The sequence below is a fragment of the Entelurus aequoreus genome, linkage group LG01 (assembly GCF_033978785.1).
Source record: "Entelurus aequoreus isolate RoL-2023_Sb linkage group LG01, RoL_Eaeq_v1.1, whole genome shotgun sequence".
Lineage (NCBI taxonomy): Eukaryota > Metazoa > Chordata > Actinopteri > Syngnathiformes > Syngnathidae > Entelurus > Entelurus aequoreus.
This window is the reverse complement of record NC_084731.1, coordinates 47,678,425-47,696,721: the sequence shown is the minus strand read 5'-3', so window position 1 is coordinate 47,696,721 and position 18,297 is coordinate 47,678,425. Positions and strand designations below refer to the sequence as shown.

Genomic DNA, 18,297 nt, shown 5'->3' with positions numbered 1-18,297 from the left:
AATTTCAATATTTGTGATTTAATAAATAAAGGCTTTGTATGTTCTCTATTATCCAACATTATGTATTATTCTAATTGATCTTTTTTGTAACACCGTTAGTGAATGAATAGCACATTTGTAGTTGTTTCCCCATATTTCTACACAATAACTCAGATATGGTAACACTGGAGAGCAGTGAAAAATATGAAGGGATTTTTGGTCCAAAAACATATTTTGCTTTATTCATTATTGACGTGTTTCTTGCTGCTTTTTGTTGTATATTTTTACATTAAGTTTCCAGTTCATTTTATCATCAATTACACCCAAAAATCTTTTTTTTTTTTACCCTTTCAATATCTATCTACGTTGTCTATTTGTATTTGTGTTTGACTTTCCTTCAAATAGCATTATTTTAGTTTTACTGAGATTCAAAGATAGTCTGTTTTTGTCAAACCATCTTTTTAATTTGTTCATTTCTTCTGTTGTTTGTATTAGCTTTTGTGTGTATATATATATATATATATATATATATATATATATATATATATATATATATATATATATATATATATATATATATATATATATATATATATATATATATATATATATATATATATATATATATATATATATATATATATATACATACATATATATATACACTACCGTTCAAAAGTTTGGGGTCACCCAAACAATTTTGTGGAATAGCCTTCATTTCTAAGAACAAGAATAGACTGTCGAGTTTCAGATGAAAGTTCTCTTTTTCTGGCCATTTTGAGCGTTTAATTGACCCCACAAATGTGATGCTCCAGAAACTCAATCTGCTCAAAGGAAGGTCAGTTTTGTAGCTTCTGTAACGAGCTAAACTGTTTTCAGATGTGTGAACATGATTGCACAAGGGTTTTCTAATCATCAATTAGCCTTCTGAGCCAATGAGCAAACACATTGTACCATTAGAACACTGGAGTGATAGTTGCTGGAAATGGGCCTCTATACACCTATGTAGATATTGCACCAAAAACCAGACATTTGCAGCTAGAATAGTCATTTACCACATTAGCAATGTATAGAGTGTATTTCTTTAAAGTTAAGACTAGTTTAAAGTTATCTTCATTGAAAAGTACAGTGCTTTTCCTTCAAAAATAAGGACATTTCAATGTGACCCCAAACTTTTGAACGGTAGTGTATATATATATATATATATATACATATACATACATATATATACATATAATATATATACACTACCGTTCAAAAGTATATGTATGTATATATGTATACATATAACATATATATATATATATATATATATATATATATATATATATATATATATATATATATATATATATATATGTATATATATATATATACATATATATATATACATATATGTATGTATACATATAATATATATATATACAGACATATATACATACATACATACATACATACATATATATATATATATATATATATATATATATATATATATATATATATATATATATATATATATATATATATATATATATATATATATATATATATATATATATATATATATATATATATATATATACATATACATATATATAAATAAAAGTATATATGTATACATATATATGATATACTCACGTTGTCCATAAAATGGCGACAAATGTGCAGCTGTACTAGTTTCAGAAATTTAAAATGAAGCTGGAAGCACCCCGTTGGCCTGATTCCTTATTAATTTTGTGATGTGTCGCGGGCAAAACTAAACGCACCGGCGGTACGCACTTAGCCCGCGGGACGCACTTAGCCCGCAAGCCTAGTTTGGACACCCCTGATTTAGATCATCACTTCATGACAATAGCTTACTTCTTGCTTCCAGATTGGCTTCCCTGCGCAGAGCAAGTGTAGTTTCCGATTACATGACCGAATCTCAGCGCCACAGGATGGTCGCAGTTGTCCACCGTCACCTCCAGGACCTTCTGGTCTGACGGACCCTGAGGCAGACCGGCCTGGTTTAGGACAGGCTGCGAAGGCAACATTAATCATACAGTGTGCAAGCTTTGATGGACATTAACACTCAAAGGTCACAACATTTGGTACACCTGCACAATAGCAGAAGAGCCAAGACAAAAGCGGGATTCAAACTCGTGCCATTGCCGGTTTCTAATATTTTGGTTACCTTTTTACAGCAACATTGACTGGGGAAACTATTTGATATAATTTGTACCTAATTGAAGCTTTATATTGTTGTTTTAAATAATAATATATATTTATAGTAATAACATTATTAGGAATATATTGAAATTCATACAAAATGTATCAAATGAAAAAATATGAAAAAATTTATATATCCAATTAAATTAATTAATTCACTTAATAATTTTTTTTATTATTTAACATGGGAAAAGTAAACAATATTTGAATTAATAATCTAGCAAAAATAAGTGATGAAAAATATTATTGCAACATATCATTGAATATATTATATTTTGTATATAATATATATAGTTTATAAAGATCAAAAATAAGTTGAATAAGTCTTTAAAACATTTTATTTTTTTTAGCTATTTTGTTTTATTTTAAATATTTGTTCTTACTTTTAAATCATTCTTCATGAAGACTTTTGAAAACTAAAAGAAGACAAGCAAAAAATTATTACAAAAAAATATAATGTGTTCTTAATATGATATAATATACAATATACTGTATAATATGTAGCATACAATGTATACGGTTTAGACAGAAAAATGGAAAAAAAAAAGATGGATAGACAGAAAAAAAGAAGTTGAATTAAATTATTTTAAGTTATTTTTAGCTTTTTTGCGATTACGTAAAATATTTGTTTTTTTTAATACACCCCATTGAAACAGTTAAGTTTTTTATAAGCTAAAATACATTAATAATAATCAAACACAAATAATTGATAACATCCATCCATCCATCCATTTTCTACCGCTTGTCCCTTTTGGGGTCGCGGGGGGTGCTGGAGCCTATCTCAGCTGCACATGGGCGGAAGCCTGGGTACATCCTGGACAAGTCGCCACCTCATCACAGAGCCAACACAGATAGACAGACAACATTCACACTCACATTAACAAATTATACAATATAATACAACATATGATAATATAATATTTATTAGCGATGGGTCAAACGATACAGAAACATCTTTGCATTATGAAACATGAGTAATACTGTACCCCTCGATACCTAGATGGGTGTGTCACTTTAAGTAAAAGATTAGGGGTGCAACGGATCAAAAAACTCACGGTTCGGATTGTTTCTCGGATCATAGTTACGGATCTGATCATTTTTCGGATCAGCAAAAAAAAAAAGACAAGACAAACAGAAGTTTTGTCTTTTTGTTTATTAACACTTTTAAATTATTAAATTCAAATATATAAAGGGCAGCACGGTGGAAGAGGGGTTAGTGTGTCTGCCTCACAATATGAAGGTCCTGAGTAGTCCTGGGTTCAATCCCGGGCTCGGGATCTTTCTGTGTGGAGTTTGCATGTCCTCCCCGTGACTGTGTGGGTTCCCTCCGGGTACTCCGGCTTCCTTTCACCTCCAAAGACATGCACCTGGGGATAGGTTGATTGGCAACACTAAAATGGCCCTAGTGTGTGAATGTGAGTGTGAATGTTGTCTGTCTATCTGTGTTGGCCCTGCGATGAGGTGGCGACTTGTCCAGGGTGCAGCTGAGATAGGCTCCAGCGCCCCCCGCGACCCCGAAGGGAATAAGCGGTAGGAAATGGATGGATGGATGGATAAAATATATAAAATCAACTTAAAGTGCACAAGGCATGATATCTTATTTTTAACATAATTAATGAAAAACAGTGCAACATAAAAAGGTGTGTTGTCCTGAAGTCAATTGTTAATATTCTTTACATAATTACTTGATAATATTTTTGTATTATTGACTGCAATGCTTTAATTTGGAGCTAAAGTTGTTTATATTTATTGTATGCTATAATCGGTAAACAGCAGTTAGATTATGTCACTTCCGCTGAATTACTTCCGCTAAATTACTTCCTGTTGGTTGACTTCCGGTATTCGTTCGAAAGCAAGTCATACATGTTGCGGCCTTCTGTAGTCATTTCTGTTGCCATCCTATACAAAGCGGCGAAGAAGCAATGCCGTAAGTTGTCTTTAATAAGTTAACAACATGCCAGACACGTTAAAAAAGTGTAATAGTGCCGATGTGTTGAATACAATTGTCGAATTGGATACAATGTGTTCAAGTCATTCAGGCAGACGGGAGTCTCCCTCTCCTGGACATTTTGGGACATTACCGTTACATTTTCATATGTCATTGTAGACAAATATGTACAGAGGCAATAAGTGTGTTTGTGTCTCTTTGTTCTTTTCAGTTTTTCACCATCTTGTCTATGAAGAATTGTCAAAAGTAAATGGTCAAGCTTACAACGACTTTCTCTTCATTGATTCCGGTTTGGCTTGGTGTTGAGTTGACGTTTCTACACGTCTCACGAGAACACTAAAGTGAAAAAGGCACGTTCCGGCTGCCCTACGGTATCAACATGGTGACAAGTCACAGTGGAAGCAGCAAAACGTCAGTATCCACAGCAAGCGCAGCTCTTGTTAGAGCTAAAGCAGAAGCCGCCAAAGTGCGAGCGTCGTACGCAAGCCAGGAAGCTAAGCTAAAAATGGAAGAAGCTAAGCTAAAACTGGAAAAGGCCTCCAGAGACGCTCATAATCAATTAGAAACAACGAGAATAAGCACAGAATTAGAAGTGCTTACACTACAACGAGAAGCAGACACAGCTGAGGCGGAAGCTCAAGTATGCGAGGAGGCTACGGCAGCACAATCCACAGGCGATGACAGGAAAACTGAATCTGAAAAACCAAAAATTGAACGCACCAGTGAATACGTTTAATCACAGATCGACCTTCAACAGCAGTTGGCATCTCCAGCTGCCTTGTGTCCAGCAATAAATAAGCAATCGTGTCCGTTGACACAAGCTACCATCAACACCTGGCACCTGGATGAAAATACTCCATATATGCAACCCAGTCCTAATAAAACAAACTTTAAGAGCAATAAAGAATCCCACTTATCTACACCAAACTTAAATAAGCCAGTTAAAGCTACGAAAAAGTTTGAAGAAAAAAGACAATCTGGCTCAAACATAGATGCTCCGCCCTATGTTCCCCGACAGGTTCCACAAGCCAGCATGCCGTCTTCAGTTGAACTGTTGGCCCACTATTTGGCAACATGAGAACTCATCGCCTCAGGACTGTACTACTTTGCCGATAAACCAGAAGATTATCGCGCATGGGAGTCGTCATTCACTACAGCGGTCAGCGGTGCTCACCTCACAACAACCCAAGATCTAGACCTCATGACAACGTGGCTTGGTAAGGAGTCTGGAGAACATGTGAGACGCATCGGCTCAATGTATGTAAACCATCCAGAACTGGCTCTACACAAAGCATGGGAGAGACTGCGTGACTGTTATGCTGCTCCTGAAATGATTGAAAAATCACTATTTGATGGGCTAAACAATTTCCCCCAAATTTCTAATAAAGACAACGTTAAGCTACGCAAATTGGGAGATTTGCTCATGGAAATTCAAGGTTTCAAGGAGGACGGCTATGTCACCGGCTTGTCCTATCTGGATACGTCACGAGGAATTAGGCCAATTGTGGACAAGCTTCCTTATAGCCTTCAGGAAAAATGGATGTCTTCTGGGTTTTTGTACAAAGAACATAATAACGGTTGCTTCCCTCCCTACCACTACTTCTGTGTTTTTGTGTGCTCCGAGGCAAAGAAACGAAACGACCCCAGTTTCACCCACCAGTACAATACAACTGCTAACCTGACAAACACATTGCAAAAAGTTTTAACTCCAACATACCCATCACAGTGCACAAAACAGACATTTTAACAACCAATAGTGACCCCAATGAATGTTGTCCTCTACACAACAAACCACACACTCTTAAGAGATGCAGGACATTCCCAAACAAATCCCTGGATGATAGAAAGGCCTTTTTGAAGGAAAAAGAGATATGTTTTAAATGTTGTTCCTCAGTTTCACATCTCGCCAAACACTGCCAGTCTTCTGTGAGGTGTGGAAGCACTCATCATGAGGCAGCAATGCATCCTGGTCCATCCCCTCCAATGGCCAAGGGTCCTCCGCCTCTTAAAGAGAATGGCGGGGAGGGAGAAGAACAGTATAACATGCCTGATGTTAGCACAAGCTGTACAGATGTTTGCGGTCAAGGTCAGTGGGGGCGCTCATGCTCAAAAATATGCCTTATTAAAATGTACCATAAAGACTTCAAGGACAAGGCCATCAAAGCCTACGTAATTCTGGATGACCAAAGTAATCGATCATTGGCAAGACCAGAATTGTTTAAAATGTTCAATGTGGACAGCAAACCAATCCCCTATCATCTCAGAACTTGTTCTGGCCTTGTAGAGGCACACGGCAGGGAGGCTGAGGGTTTCCAGATTGAGTCCCTAGATGGTAAAGTTCTCATCTCACTTCCACCACTCCTCGAGTGTCAAGAGATTCCAAATAATCGGAATGAGATCCCAACACCAACTGCAGTTTTGCATCAACCCCATCTCCATCACATTGCCAAACACATCCCTGAATTGGACCCAGATGCCCAAATACTCCTGCTCCTTGGAAGAGATGTAATCAGGGCACACACGGTCAGACAGCAAGTAAATGGACCACATAACGCTCCTTTTGCACAACATCTGGATTTAGGCTGGGTGGTGATGGGAGAAGTGTGTTTAGGCAATACACACAAACCAACAATTAATTCAATGATAAAAAACGTATGGGAAAATGGACGTCATTCCATCTGTCAACCTTGCACCAGCATCACGTGTGTTAAGAAGCAACAAACCTTCAACCAGTCCTGCAAATCACAAGAAAGGATGCTGGGATCGACAGTTTTCAACCAAACTGAACATGACAACAAACCCGCTCCATCAATGGATGACCTCCTCTTTCTAAAGATCATAGACATTCACACCTACAGTGATGGATCCAACAATTGGGTTGCTCCACTCTCATTTAAGGAGCCACGTCAACGTTTGCCAAACAATAAGGACCAGGCAGTCAAGCGGTTCATGTCACTTCAACGAACCCTCCAAAGGAAACCGGAAATGCGGGAACAGTATGTCACATTAATAGAAAAGCTCATAACCAACAAGTATGCAGAGGTAGCGCCGCCATTGAGGAAAGATGAAGAGTGCTGGTATTTGCCATCCTTTGGTGTATACCACCCACAAAAACCTGACCAGATCAGAGTCGTTTTTGACTCCAGCGCCCAACACGCAGGTATTTCCCTAAATGACGTGCTACTCTCTGGACACGACCTCAACAACTCCTTGCTGGGCGTTCTTCTGCGCTTCCGGAAGAAAAAGTTGTGATTATGGCAGACATCCAGCAGATGTTTCATTGTTTTTTGGTGCATGAAGATCATCGAAATTTCCTACGTTTCTTGTGGCATCAGGACAATGATCTCAGTAAGCCAGTTATTGAGTATCGCATGAGGGTCCACGTGTTTGGCAACACACCATCTCCTGCTGTGGCAATCGATGGGCTGCGAAGGCCATCAGGAAAGGTGCACAGCAGCACGGAGCTGATACTGTCAGGTTTGTGGAAAGGCACTTTTATATGGATGATGGCTTGGTATCCCTACCATCTGAAGGTGAGGCCATTGACCTGCTCCAACGGACAAAGTGTTCACTCGCCGAGTCGAACCTTCGCTTGCACAAGTTTGTATCAAACTCTGAGGAAGTCACTAATGCCTTCTCCCCTCAAGATTGTGCCCCTGTGGTCAAAGACTTAGATTTCAGTGGAGACTTCACACCCACACAACGGAGCTTAGGGTTGCTCTGGGAGATTACATCAGACACATTCACACACTTTGCATCACCAACAAACAAGCCATTCACTCGATGTGGTATTTTGTCTACTGTAAACAGTGTTTTTGATCCCCTAGGAATGCTCGCACCTGTCACGATTCAGGAAAAATCCCTTCTCAGAGAACTTACCTCGAGCTATCAGACTGGGACACACCCCTGCCAGAAGCCAAAAAGAACATGTGGGAGATTTGGAGAGAGTCTCTTCAAGGCTTAAACAACATTCATATTCCACGCAGGTACACTACAAAGTCACTCTGCAATGCGGTGCTCACAGAGTTGTGCGTGTTTTCAGATGCATCCTGCAAGGCCATTGGGTGGAAGTAGGAAACCACCTTCCTGATCCTCCCAATGAGGCACTCCATGCTATTGACTGAGATTCCCTTCTGTGATGCCAAATTCACTACATGTGCAAAGCCCCCTATCTGTGGTCCCAGTACTGCCTTATTCACTGCATTTATTAGATTTTTGGCATTATCAGTTGTGACTGGGATATTAGTACTGGGCCTCTTTATCTTCCATTCCTCCACTGCTTGTGTCAGTACCTGCGCAAGGTGACTCTCGTGGAGGGGGCGTGTCTTCTCATCTCCAAGTCTGCTGTGATGAAGTGAGCGCTTATCGTCACATAGTTTCCCTGGACCTCCACCCGTCTGTCGTGAGCGCAACTGATGATGCCTGGGACAGTTCATCCACAACTTTTTTGTTCTCCTGCTCATAAAGATCTGGCACAATCTTATCGCTGAAGTGGGTACGCGACGGGATGTCGTAACGTGGCTCAAGCACTTTCAGCATGTGTTTAAAACCCTCGTTTTGCACAGGCGAATATGGCCTCATGTCTGCACCTATAAACACACCGATTAAATGACGCGGGGCTCCTCCGTTACTCCGCTCGCCATGACCATGCTGTGTGTGGACTGAACACACAGTTTGATTTATAAATCAAACCAAACGGATCACGGATCAATGTTGATCCGTTGCACCACTATAAAAGACCCATGACCCATACAGCTGCTGTGTCCAATGTGAAGCACCAAACGGTGTTTATCAGGAAACGCTTCTTTTGACTCACGAGTGACAGCTTCTACTAAAAGAAGTTAGAGGTGTGGCATGCCGCGTTTGACAGCAGTTTCGTTGCCATCATCGATGTAAATGGAACTAAAAAAACTAGCAACTTCCGAAGTTGTGGGATACTTTTGATCTTATAGTGCCAAACAAGGTAAATGTTTACTATTTGGCTCACTAACCAGCAGAGGTGGGTAGAGTAGCCAGAAATTGTACTCAAGTAAGAGTAGTGTTACTTTAGAGATTTATTACTCAAGTAAAAGTAAGGAGTAGTCACCCAAATATTTACTTGAGTAAAAGTAAAAAGTATGTTGTGAAAAAACTACTCAAGTACTGAGTAACTGATGAGTAACCTGTTCGTCTAATGATGACGGCAACAAATAATGCACACAAACATAAAAATAGCAATGAGCAAATTCAGAGCCAGGAATATCTCTTAAGCAACTAAAACAATAATATATATTAAATAATAATACATTAAAATAAAAAAAATTAAGGCAAATTGAGCCACAATAACTTAACAGCACCATAGTCTCAGTAGGCATTCATTGATTGATTGATTGAAACTTGTATTAGTAGATTGCACAGTACAGTACATATTCCGTACAATTGACCACTAAATGGTAACACCCCAATAAGTTTTTCAACGTTAATCCATTACTTAATAAATGACCAAGTCGAGGTGATCTACCTCATATATACATATACATACACACACATATCATTTATATATACAGTATATAATTTATATTTATTTATTTTGCCGTTTTTGTTCACATGTTAAAGGTGTTTTAATGAATATACATGCATGTTTAACATATAGATTCCTTTCTTTCATGAAGACAATAATATAAGTTGGTGTATTACCTGATTCTGATGACTTGCATTGATTGGAATCAGACAGTAGTGCTGATAACGTCCACGTTTTCAAATGGAGGAGAAAAAAGTTCCTCCTTTCTGTCTAACTTATTTGTCCAGCTTCCATATTCGTTTTTATACACTTTACAAGAAATACATTGGTGGCAAACTCCGTAACTTGCTAGCTTGTTTGCGCTGGCTTTCGGAGACTCTTTATTTTGTTAGCGCAGGCGCGATGGAGCGGCACTTTTATTGTGAAGACAGGAACTGTGCGGTCAGTCTTTAGGCTTTTGACGGGTGGTACGGTTGAAATAAAAAAAGTGTCTTTTTTCCTTTACACTTTTGATTGATTGATTGAAACTTGTATTAGTAGATTGCACAGTACAGTACATATTCCGTACAATTGACCACTAAATGGTAACACCCAAATAAGTTTTTCAACTTGTTTAAGTCGGGGTCCAAGTGTGACGGTCATGTGACCGCCTGGCTCTGTTTGATTGGTCCAACGTCACCAGTGACTGCATCTGATTGGTGAAACGCAGGCATGCATAGATCCTACTTTGAAGGTCTGTCTGACAAACCAAAACAAACAAAGCATGCATTAACAGATCGATAAAAATCAGTAGCGAGTAGCGAGCTGAATGTAGATAAATGGAGTGGAGTAAAAGTAGCGTTTCTTCTCTATAAATATACTCATGTAAAAGTAAAAGTATGTTGCATTAAAACTACTCTTAGAAGTACAATTTATCCCAAAAGTTACTCAATTAGATGTAACGGAGTAAATGTAGCGCGTTACTACCCACCTCTGCTAACCAGAGATGCATTTTTCATATTCCTTTCTGCACAGCTATTTGTTATATTTGTTAACAATTAATTTTATTTGGATGTCAAATCTAATGACTTTGTTAATCCAGCAGATGGCGCCATTATGAAACACTAATACAGTATCAGTGCTGTGTCAATACAGCCAGGGAGTGGGCGACAAGTTAACTCAGGGGTCGGCAACCCAACATGTTGAAAGAGCCATATTGCACCAAAAATACAAAAAACAAATCTGTCTGGAGCCACAAAAAGTTAAAAGCCTTATGTAAGTGTTATAATAAAGGCAACACATTAAGTAAGTGTCTCAGAGGTTTAGATAACTCCTGGAAATTACTGTCTTAAAACTGCCAAAGGTATAGATGTGTGTGCCCAAGTTAAAGGAAAGGTCAGGCTGTCTTCTTATTACAATCTTTGCAAGCTGGGTAACGTTTGCTGTGGTCTGGAACAACATGGCACACAATCAGAAATGCAGCCAATATTACACACAGATAATGTGTCATGAGACATACAAATATGAATTAAATACACATAAGTAAACAAAATTAAATTAACTCAAATATACCGACAAACGAGGCATAATGATGCAATATGTACACACAGCTCTAGCCTAAATGGCATGTTAGCATGGATTATTAGCACTCCACGATGGTCAATAACATCAACAAAGCTCACCTTTGTGCATTCACGCACAGCATAAAACGTTTGGTGGACAAAATGAGACAAAGAAGGAGTGGAATAAAACATGTCTTTCTGTGGCAGCGTCGTAAAAAGTTGTACACGTAAACCAACTACGGTGAGTTCAAGGACCGCCGAAATTAGTAGGACAAAACGGTGCTGGCCATCAGTGTAGCATAAACACAAACATATTAAACAGTGGGCTTTCTAACAATTAGGAAGGTTTGTGTCATGTTTGTCCTCCCACAGAAACATTATTAAAACAACAAATATATTTTTCACTCCCATCTTTTTCCATTTTTGAAAAAGCTCCAGAGAGCCACTAGGGATTGAAGCATCTGAAGCATCATTTACCCATCACTAATATTTGCATGCAGTTTATAAAGTTAAAAACATTAAATACGTTTAATGAGGCCTTTTGGGGGTGTATTTTAAAGATGTGTCCATTCAGAAAACATCAAATCACTTTGTCCCAGTGTAAAATATTTCGACTTAGGCTGACACATTAAAGGTGTTCTCTAGAAAAACCACATTGTTATTTTTAAGACACGTGAGTATTTTTGGCTGCCGCGCGTTCATAAATAGCCATTTGGAATAGGGATTGTTAATGAAACATCGCATTGTTGTGCTGCGTGGAAGAAAGGATTAGTCGGCAAATAATGTGCATTGTTGCAAAGCCGATTAAGCGCCGGAGCTTTGAAAGCGGCAAAGATCAGCTAAAAAGCTCCAGAGGTCTGCTTGTTTCTGCTGCTCTTGTGTAGTTCAACAATTCATACGACAACGGCGGCGGTGTATCACGAGATAACACACACACACACACACACACACACACACACACACACACACACACACACACACACACACACACACACACACACACACACACAGAAAAAGAAAAAGAAGGGTTGGCTCTCGGCAGGACATCATCCCTGTCAACAAAGGGTCGTCTTCATTGTCTGAGGGAGGGGTTGTCCGTGGGGGTAAAGAATGATGATTCCATCAATAAACGTCCTGACCTCTTTTCAAAGCGGGCAGTTTGAGGTCACGCGTAGCTCGCATCGACCTAAACCCTAAACTCGGGTTCAAGCTGGTGCTGGGAGTGGGGGGGAATGGGGGGGGACAACAAACCAAAAAGTCCCGCCTCTCAACCCCCCACTCACGCAGCTGAGCGAGTGTTGCAGGAGATCGGGCTGGTCAGACAGGACTTAGCAGGAATTAGCCTGTCTCGTATGCGGGGATGAGAATTGCCATTGTCTCGTTTTACGCCAACCAAAATAGATCAATATCTCTCCACTCAGCGCCTTTACTTATCCTTCCAGCTGTCATATCAAAACTTGCTGTCTTTTCATGACCTCCGCCAGGGAGTCGTCATTGTGTTTCGTGCAAAAACAACAAAAAGGACTTGGTTGGAAGTAAAGGGCAAAAGCTATTGCAGAGGTGTCTGAACTTTTACCACTGAGCGACACTTAATGGGGAAACAAACGGATGAGGGGGCCATTTAAAGACAAAATACAACCAAATATGGCAAAAAATACATTGTGAGTAGGGCTGGGCAATATGGACGAAAAAGTATATCTCTATATATTTTTACTTAAACTCGATATATATCTCGATGTATTTTCCAGCAAAAAAAATGGGTTGTACTCATACTTGCCAACCTTGAGACCTCCGAATTTGGGAGATGGGGGCGGCGGGGCCGGAGGGTGTTGGGGGCATGGTTGTGGGGGGCGGGGTTGAGGTGCAGGCAGCATACCCCTTCCCCTTCGAGCTTTTCTGGATGAAATTAAATTCTTTTTTCCAATAATTTTGGAACTTGCAAGCGTATTTCTTCTTCTTACTCGTCGTCGCCATGTATTTTTTTCGTTCTTCTGCTTCGTCTCCTTCTTGTTGTGTGTGCAGTTGTGCACTGAGCTCCAAAAGCCGGAGATGTTATTGTAGCGTCCCGGAAGAGTTAGTACTGCAAGGGATTCTGGGTATTTGTTCTGTTGTGTTTATGCTGTGTTACGGTGTGGATGTTCTCCCGAAATGTGTTTGTCATTCTTGTTTGGTGTGGGTTCACAGTGTGGCACATATTAGTAACAGTGTTAAAGTTGTTTATACGGCTACCTTCAGTGTGACATGTATGGCTGTTGATCAAGTATGCCTTGCGTTATCATTAAACCAGTTTAAAGATCATACAATGTGTCAGCATTTCTTGACATCTTCGAGTAAAGACCATTGTTAAACCCGTTCAACGCTACATTATTATGTGACTGGGCCGGTACGCTGTTTATATGGAGGAAAAGCGGACGCCTGGACAGCAAGCGGCTGTTAAGGGGTGAAGGTTTTAGGTGAGAGAGGACGTTAAAGGCAGTGTCTTTAAGGCACGCCCCCAATATTGAATATTGTTGTCCGGGTGGAAATCAGGAGAAATTCGGGAGAATGGTTGTCCCGGGAGATTTTCGGGAGGTACACTAAAATTTGGGAGTCTCCCGGGAAAATCGGGAGGGTTGGCAAGTATGGTTATACTTGTATTTCGCTTTTCTACCTTCAAGGTACTCAAAGCGCTTTGACACTAATTCCACATTCACCCATTCACACACTGATGGCGGGAGCTGCCATGCAAGGCCCTAACCACGACCCATCAGGAGCAATGGTGAAGTGTCTTGCTCAAGGACACAACGGACGTGACGAGGTTGGTGGAAGGTGGGGAATTTTTATACAGTGAATTTTAAAACACTGAATTTAAACATGCGTATTGTGTTAACAAACGTTTTTGAAATGAAATGGTCAGCATAATTTGATGTAAAAAAATTTCAGTTCACAAAATTTAAACACTAAAAATTCCGTTACAACAATTAAGTTTAAAAAAAAAGCTTTGGGAATAAAGACACAAAAGACACATGCTAAATTAAGAGCTAAATAGTGCTGGAAAAACGGTGTTGATAAATCACATTGCGCAAGCTGAATAATTATATTTGCATTAGGGTTGTACGGTATACCGGTATTAGTATAGTACCGCGATACTAATGAATCATATGCGGTACTATACCGCCTCCAGGTACAGTAGCGTACCTAGTCGATACTACTATGAATACGTTGATATCTTTAGGCATCACAACATCTTCTTTCGTTTTTTAAAAATGTATATTATGTTTCTAAACTCAGAGGACTGAGGACTTTGAATATGATCAATGTATGATCCTGTAACGATTTGGTATCAGATTGATACCCAAAATTGTGGTGTCATCCAAAACTAATGTAAAGTTTTAAACAACAGAAGAATAAGTGATTATTACATTTTAACAGAAGTGTAGATAGAACATGTTGAAACGGAAAAAGGGCAGATATTAACAGTAAATGAACAAGTAGATTAATAAGTCATTTTCTACCACTTGTCCCTCATAATTTTGACAAAATAATAGAATGATAAATGACACAATATGTTACTGCATACGTCAGCTGCTAAATTAGGAGCCTTTGTTTGTTTACTTACTACTAAAAGACAAGTTGTCTAGTATGTTCACTATTTTATTTAAAGGCCTACTGAAACCCACTACTACCGACCACGCAGTCTGATAGTTTATATATCAATGATGAAATCTTAACATTGCAACACATGCCAATACGGCCGGGTTAACTTATAAAGTGCAATTTTAAATTTCCCGCTAAACTTCCGGTTCGAAACGCCTCTGAGGATGACGTAGGCGCGTGACGTCAATCATTGAAACGGAAGTATTCGGACACCATTGAAGCCAATACGAAATAGCTCTGTTTTCATGTCATTATTCCACAGTATTCTGGACATCTGTGTTGGTGAATCTGTTGCAATTTGTTCATTGCATTATGGAGAAAGAAGCTGAGCAAGCAAAGAAGAAAGTTGTCGGTGCGAAGCGTCTATTTTGCGAGGGAAGTCAGCAGCAACACGTACACAGCCGGCGCTTCTTTGTTTACATTCCCGAAAGATGCAGTCAAGATCGAACAACTCGGACAACAGAGACTCTTACCAGGAAGACTTTGATTTGGATACACAGTTGCGATAACGTGAGTACACAGCTGCGCTTCCAAACATTTGATCGCTTGCTATAACTAGCTCGAGCTAGTAGCTAGGAGCTAGAAGCTAGCATTAGGATTAATTTGTGGCATATTAAATATAAGCCTGGTTGTGTTGTGGGTTATAGAGTATATATATGTCTTGTGTTTATTTACTGTTGTAGTCATTCCCAGCTGAATATCAGGTCCCACCCGCACGCTTCCAAACATTTGATTACTTGCCAGTACGTGCGCGTCATGTACGTAACTTTGATTAAATATATAAGCTTTATGAACCTTGGGTTAGGTGAACGGTTCTTTGGGCTGAGTGAGTGTGTGTGTTGTGCAGGTGTTTGAATTGTATTGGCGGGTTATATGGACGGGATCCCGTCAATATTACCCGCTCGAGCTATACCTAGCTCGAGCTAGTAGCTAGGAGCTAGCATAACAAACACCTAGGTGTTTTTATGCGGGATTAATTTGTGGCATATTAAATATAAGCCTGGTTGTGTTGTGGCTAATAGAGTATATATATGTCTTGTGTTTATTTACTGTTGTAGTCATTTCCAGCTGAATATCAGGTCACCCCCGCCTCTCACAGCATCTTCCCTATCTGAATCGCTTCCACTCCCCACTAGTCCTTCACTTGCACTTTACTCATCCACAAATCTTTCTTCATCCTCGCTCAAATTAATGGGGAAATCGTCGCTTTCTCGGTCCGAATCTCTCTCACTTCATGCGGCCATCATTGTAAACAATAGGGAACTTTGCGTATATGTTCAATTGACTACGTCACGCTACTTCCGGTAGGGGCAAGCCTTTTTTTTTATCAGATACCAAAAGTTGCGATCTTTATCGTCGTTGTTCTATACTAAATCCTTTCAGCAAAAATATGGCAATATCGCGAAATGATCAAGTATGACACAGAATAGATCTGCTATCCCCGTTTAAATAAAAACATTTCATTTCAGTAGGCCTTTAAGGACAAACTTGCAATAAAAAACATGTTCAATGTACCGTAAGATTTTTTGTTAAAATAAAGTCAATATTGTAATTTTTTGTGGTCCCCTTTATTTAGAAAATTACCGAAAAGTATCGAAATAATTTTGGTGCCGGTACCAAAATATTGGTATCGGGGCAACACTAATTTGCATCTTCTCCTCCTAGTGTTGTGGGGGTTTGGATGATCAGCATGAAGTCTGCAGATTAATGAAGACAGAGACGCAAAATAGATTGCACACCTTATTATACTTTTAGCATACTTTTAGTTAGGGATGTCCGATAATGGCTTTTTTGCCGATATCCGATATTCCGATATTGTCCAACTCTTAATTACCGATACCGATATCAACCGATACCGATATATACAGTCGTGGAATTAACACATTATTATGCCTAATTTGGACAACCAGGTATGGTGAATATAAGGTCCTTTTTTAAAAAATTAATAAAATAAAATAAGATAAATAAATTACAAACATTTTCTTGAATAAAAAAGAAAGTAAAACAATATAAAAACAGTTACATAGAAACTAGTAATTAATGAAAATTAGTAAAATTAACTGTTAAAGGTTAGTACTATTAGTGGACCAGCAGCACGCACAATCATGTGTGCTTACGGACTGTATCCCTTGTAGACTGTATTGATATATATTGATATATAATGTAGGAACCAGAATATTAATAACAGAAAGAAACAACCCTTTTGTGTGAATGAGTGTAAAAGGGGAGGGAGGTTTTTTGGGTAGGTGCACTAATTGTAAGTGTATCTTGTGTTTTTTATGTTGATTTAATTAAAAAAAAAATAATAATACGATACCGATAATAAAAAAAACGATACCGATAATTTCCGATATTACATTCTAAAGCATTTATTGGCCGATAATATCTGACATCTCTACTTTTAGTAGATCAGCTTTGCCTGTGCTTTCAGATCTGCATGCGTTTTAGTACACGCAAACCTTTAGTAAATTAGGCCCTATGTGTTTCTATTTTACAATACGGTTTCTATTGTGCAAAACATGGTCAACAAATAAAAAAATATAAATAAAAATACATATTTCTGATTAGGGGTGGGACTGATTTAAATACTTCGTACCTCGCCTTCCACCCGAGTGCAGCAGGGATAGGCTCCAGCACCCCCTGCGACCCCATAAGGGACAAGCGGTAGAAAAATGGATGGATATTTAAAAGTGACAAACGAGACAGTATCAATTTGCCAGCGGTTTCCCTACAAGGAGGCGATTGTTTCACGGCCATCTTGTTAAGTCAACAGCTTCTTTTATTTTGTCCACCGTGTAACAAATTTCTTGACGATGAACAAGGCAAACACGACGCTTGAATCGGTCAACGGTGAAATCATCCGGCGTGTTCTTTTGCTTCTTCTGGTGAAAGGTCCGGAACAGGCAGCGCTCCAGATTGGACGCTCCTTTGCTGACCTCTGCTGTCATCAGTCACGGCTGCTGATTGGCCAACAAGGAGCGCCTGTCAGGACGACATCGGGCCCCACAAAGCCCCGTCCTGTCAGCGCTGATTGGAGTGTACATATTTGCTCAAGTCCACAACAGGAGCATTATGGGAATATGACTTTCCTGACAAAAAAGGTGGACACCCACAGAAATATGCGGTGTAAGATGGACTGGAAACACCATAGCAACAAGCGAGCGGGGGCCCCGAAGCGTCGCCGTTCAAAGAGTCAATACTTCTCCCTGCTTTTCTTCCAGGCTCCTTCCCCGGGGCCGCATCATTCACTGCCCCGAGGTCCCAAAGGAAGTGGAGCCACGCACAAAGGCGGCGGTCATTGCCATTCTCCGCAGCCCCCGCTATCCATGAAAGCCACATTTCAATCTAAGACCCCTCCCCGAAGCACCGCCCTGGCCCCTGCAGATAAGGACATGTCATGGCGGGATACCTCCAGGGGGAGGGGCTTCTGCTTTCCCTGCAAAGTCAGAGGTGGAGCGATGCTTTGGTGTTTAAAAGTCTCG

General features: G+C 39.5%; 1 protein-coding gene across 3 annotated transcripts in view; it reads right to left on the bottom strand.

Moving 5' to 3' along the window:
• celsr2 (cadherin, EGF LAG seven-pass G-type receptor 2) overlaps window positions 1-18,297 on the bottom strand; it is a 230,372-nt gene that overhangs the window by 51,048 nt on the left and 161,027 nt on the right. For all 3 annotated transcript variants that reach the window (XM_062053464.1, XM_062053480.1, XM_062053471.1), the window contains exon 6: window positions 1,843-2,000. In XM_062053464.1, the coding sequence (XP_061909448.1) occupies window positions 1,843-2,000 (158 nt within the window). The remainder of the gene's footprint in view (window positions 1-1,842; window positions 2,001-18,297) is intronic.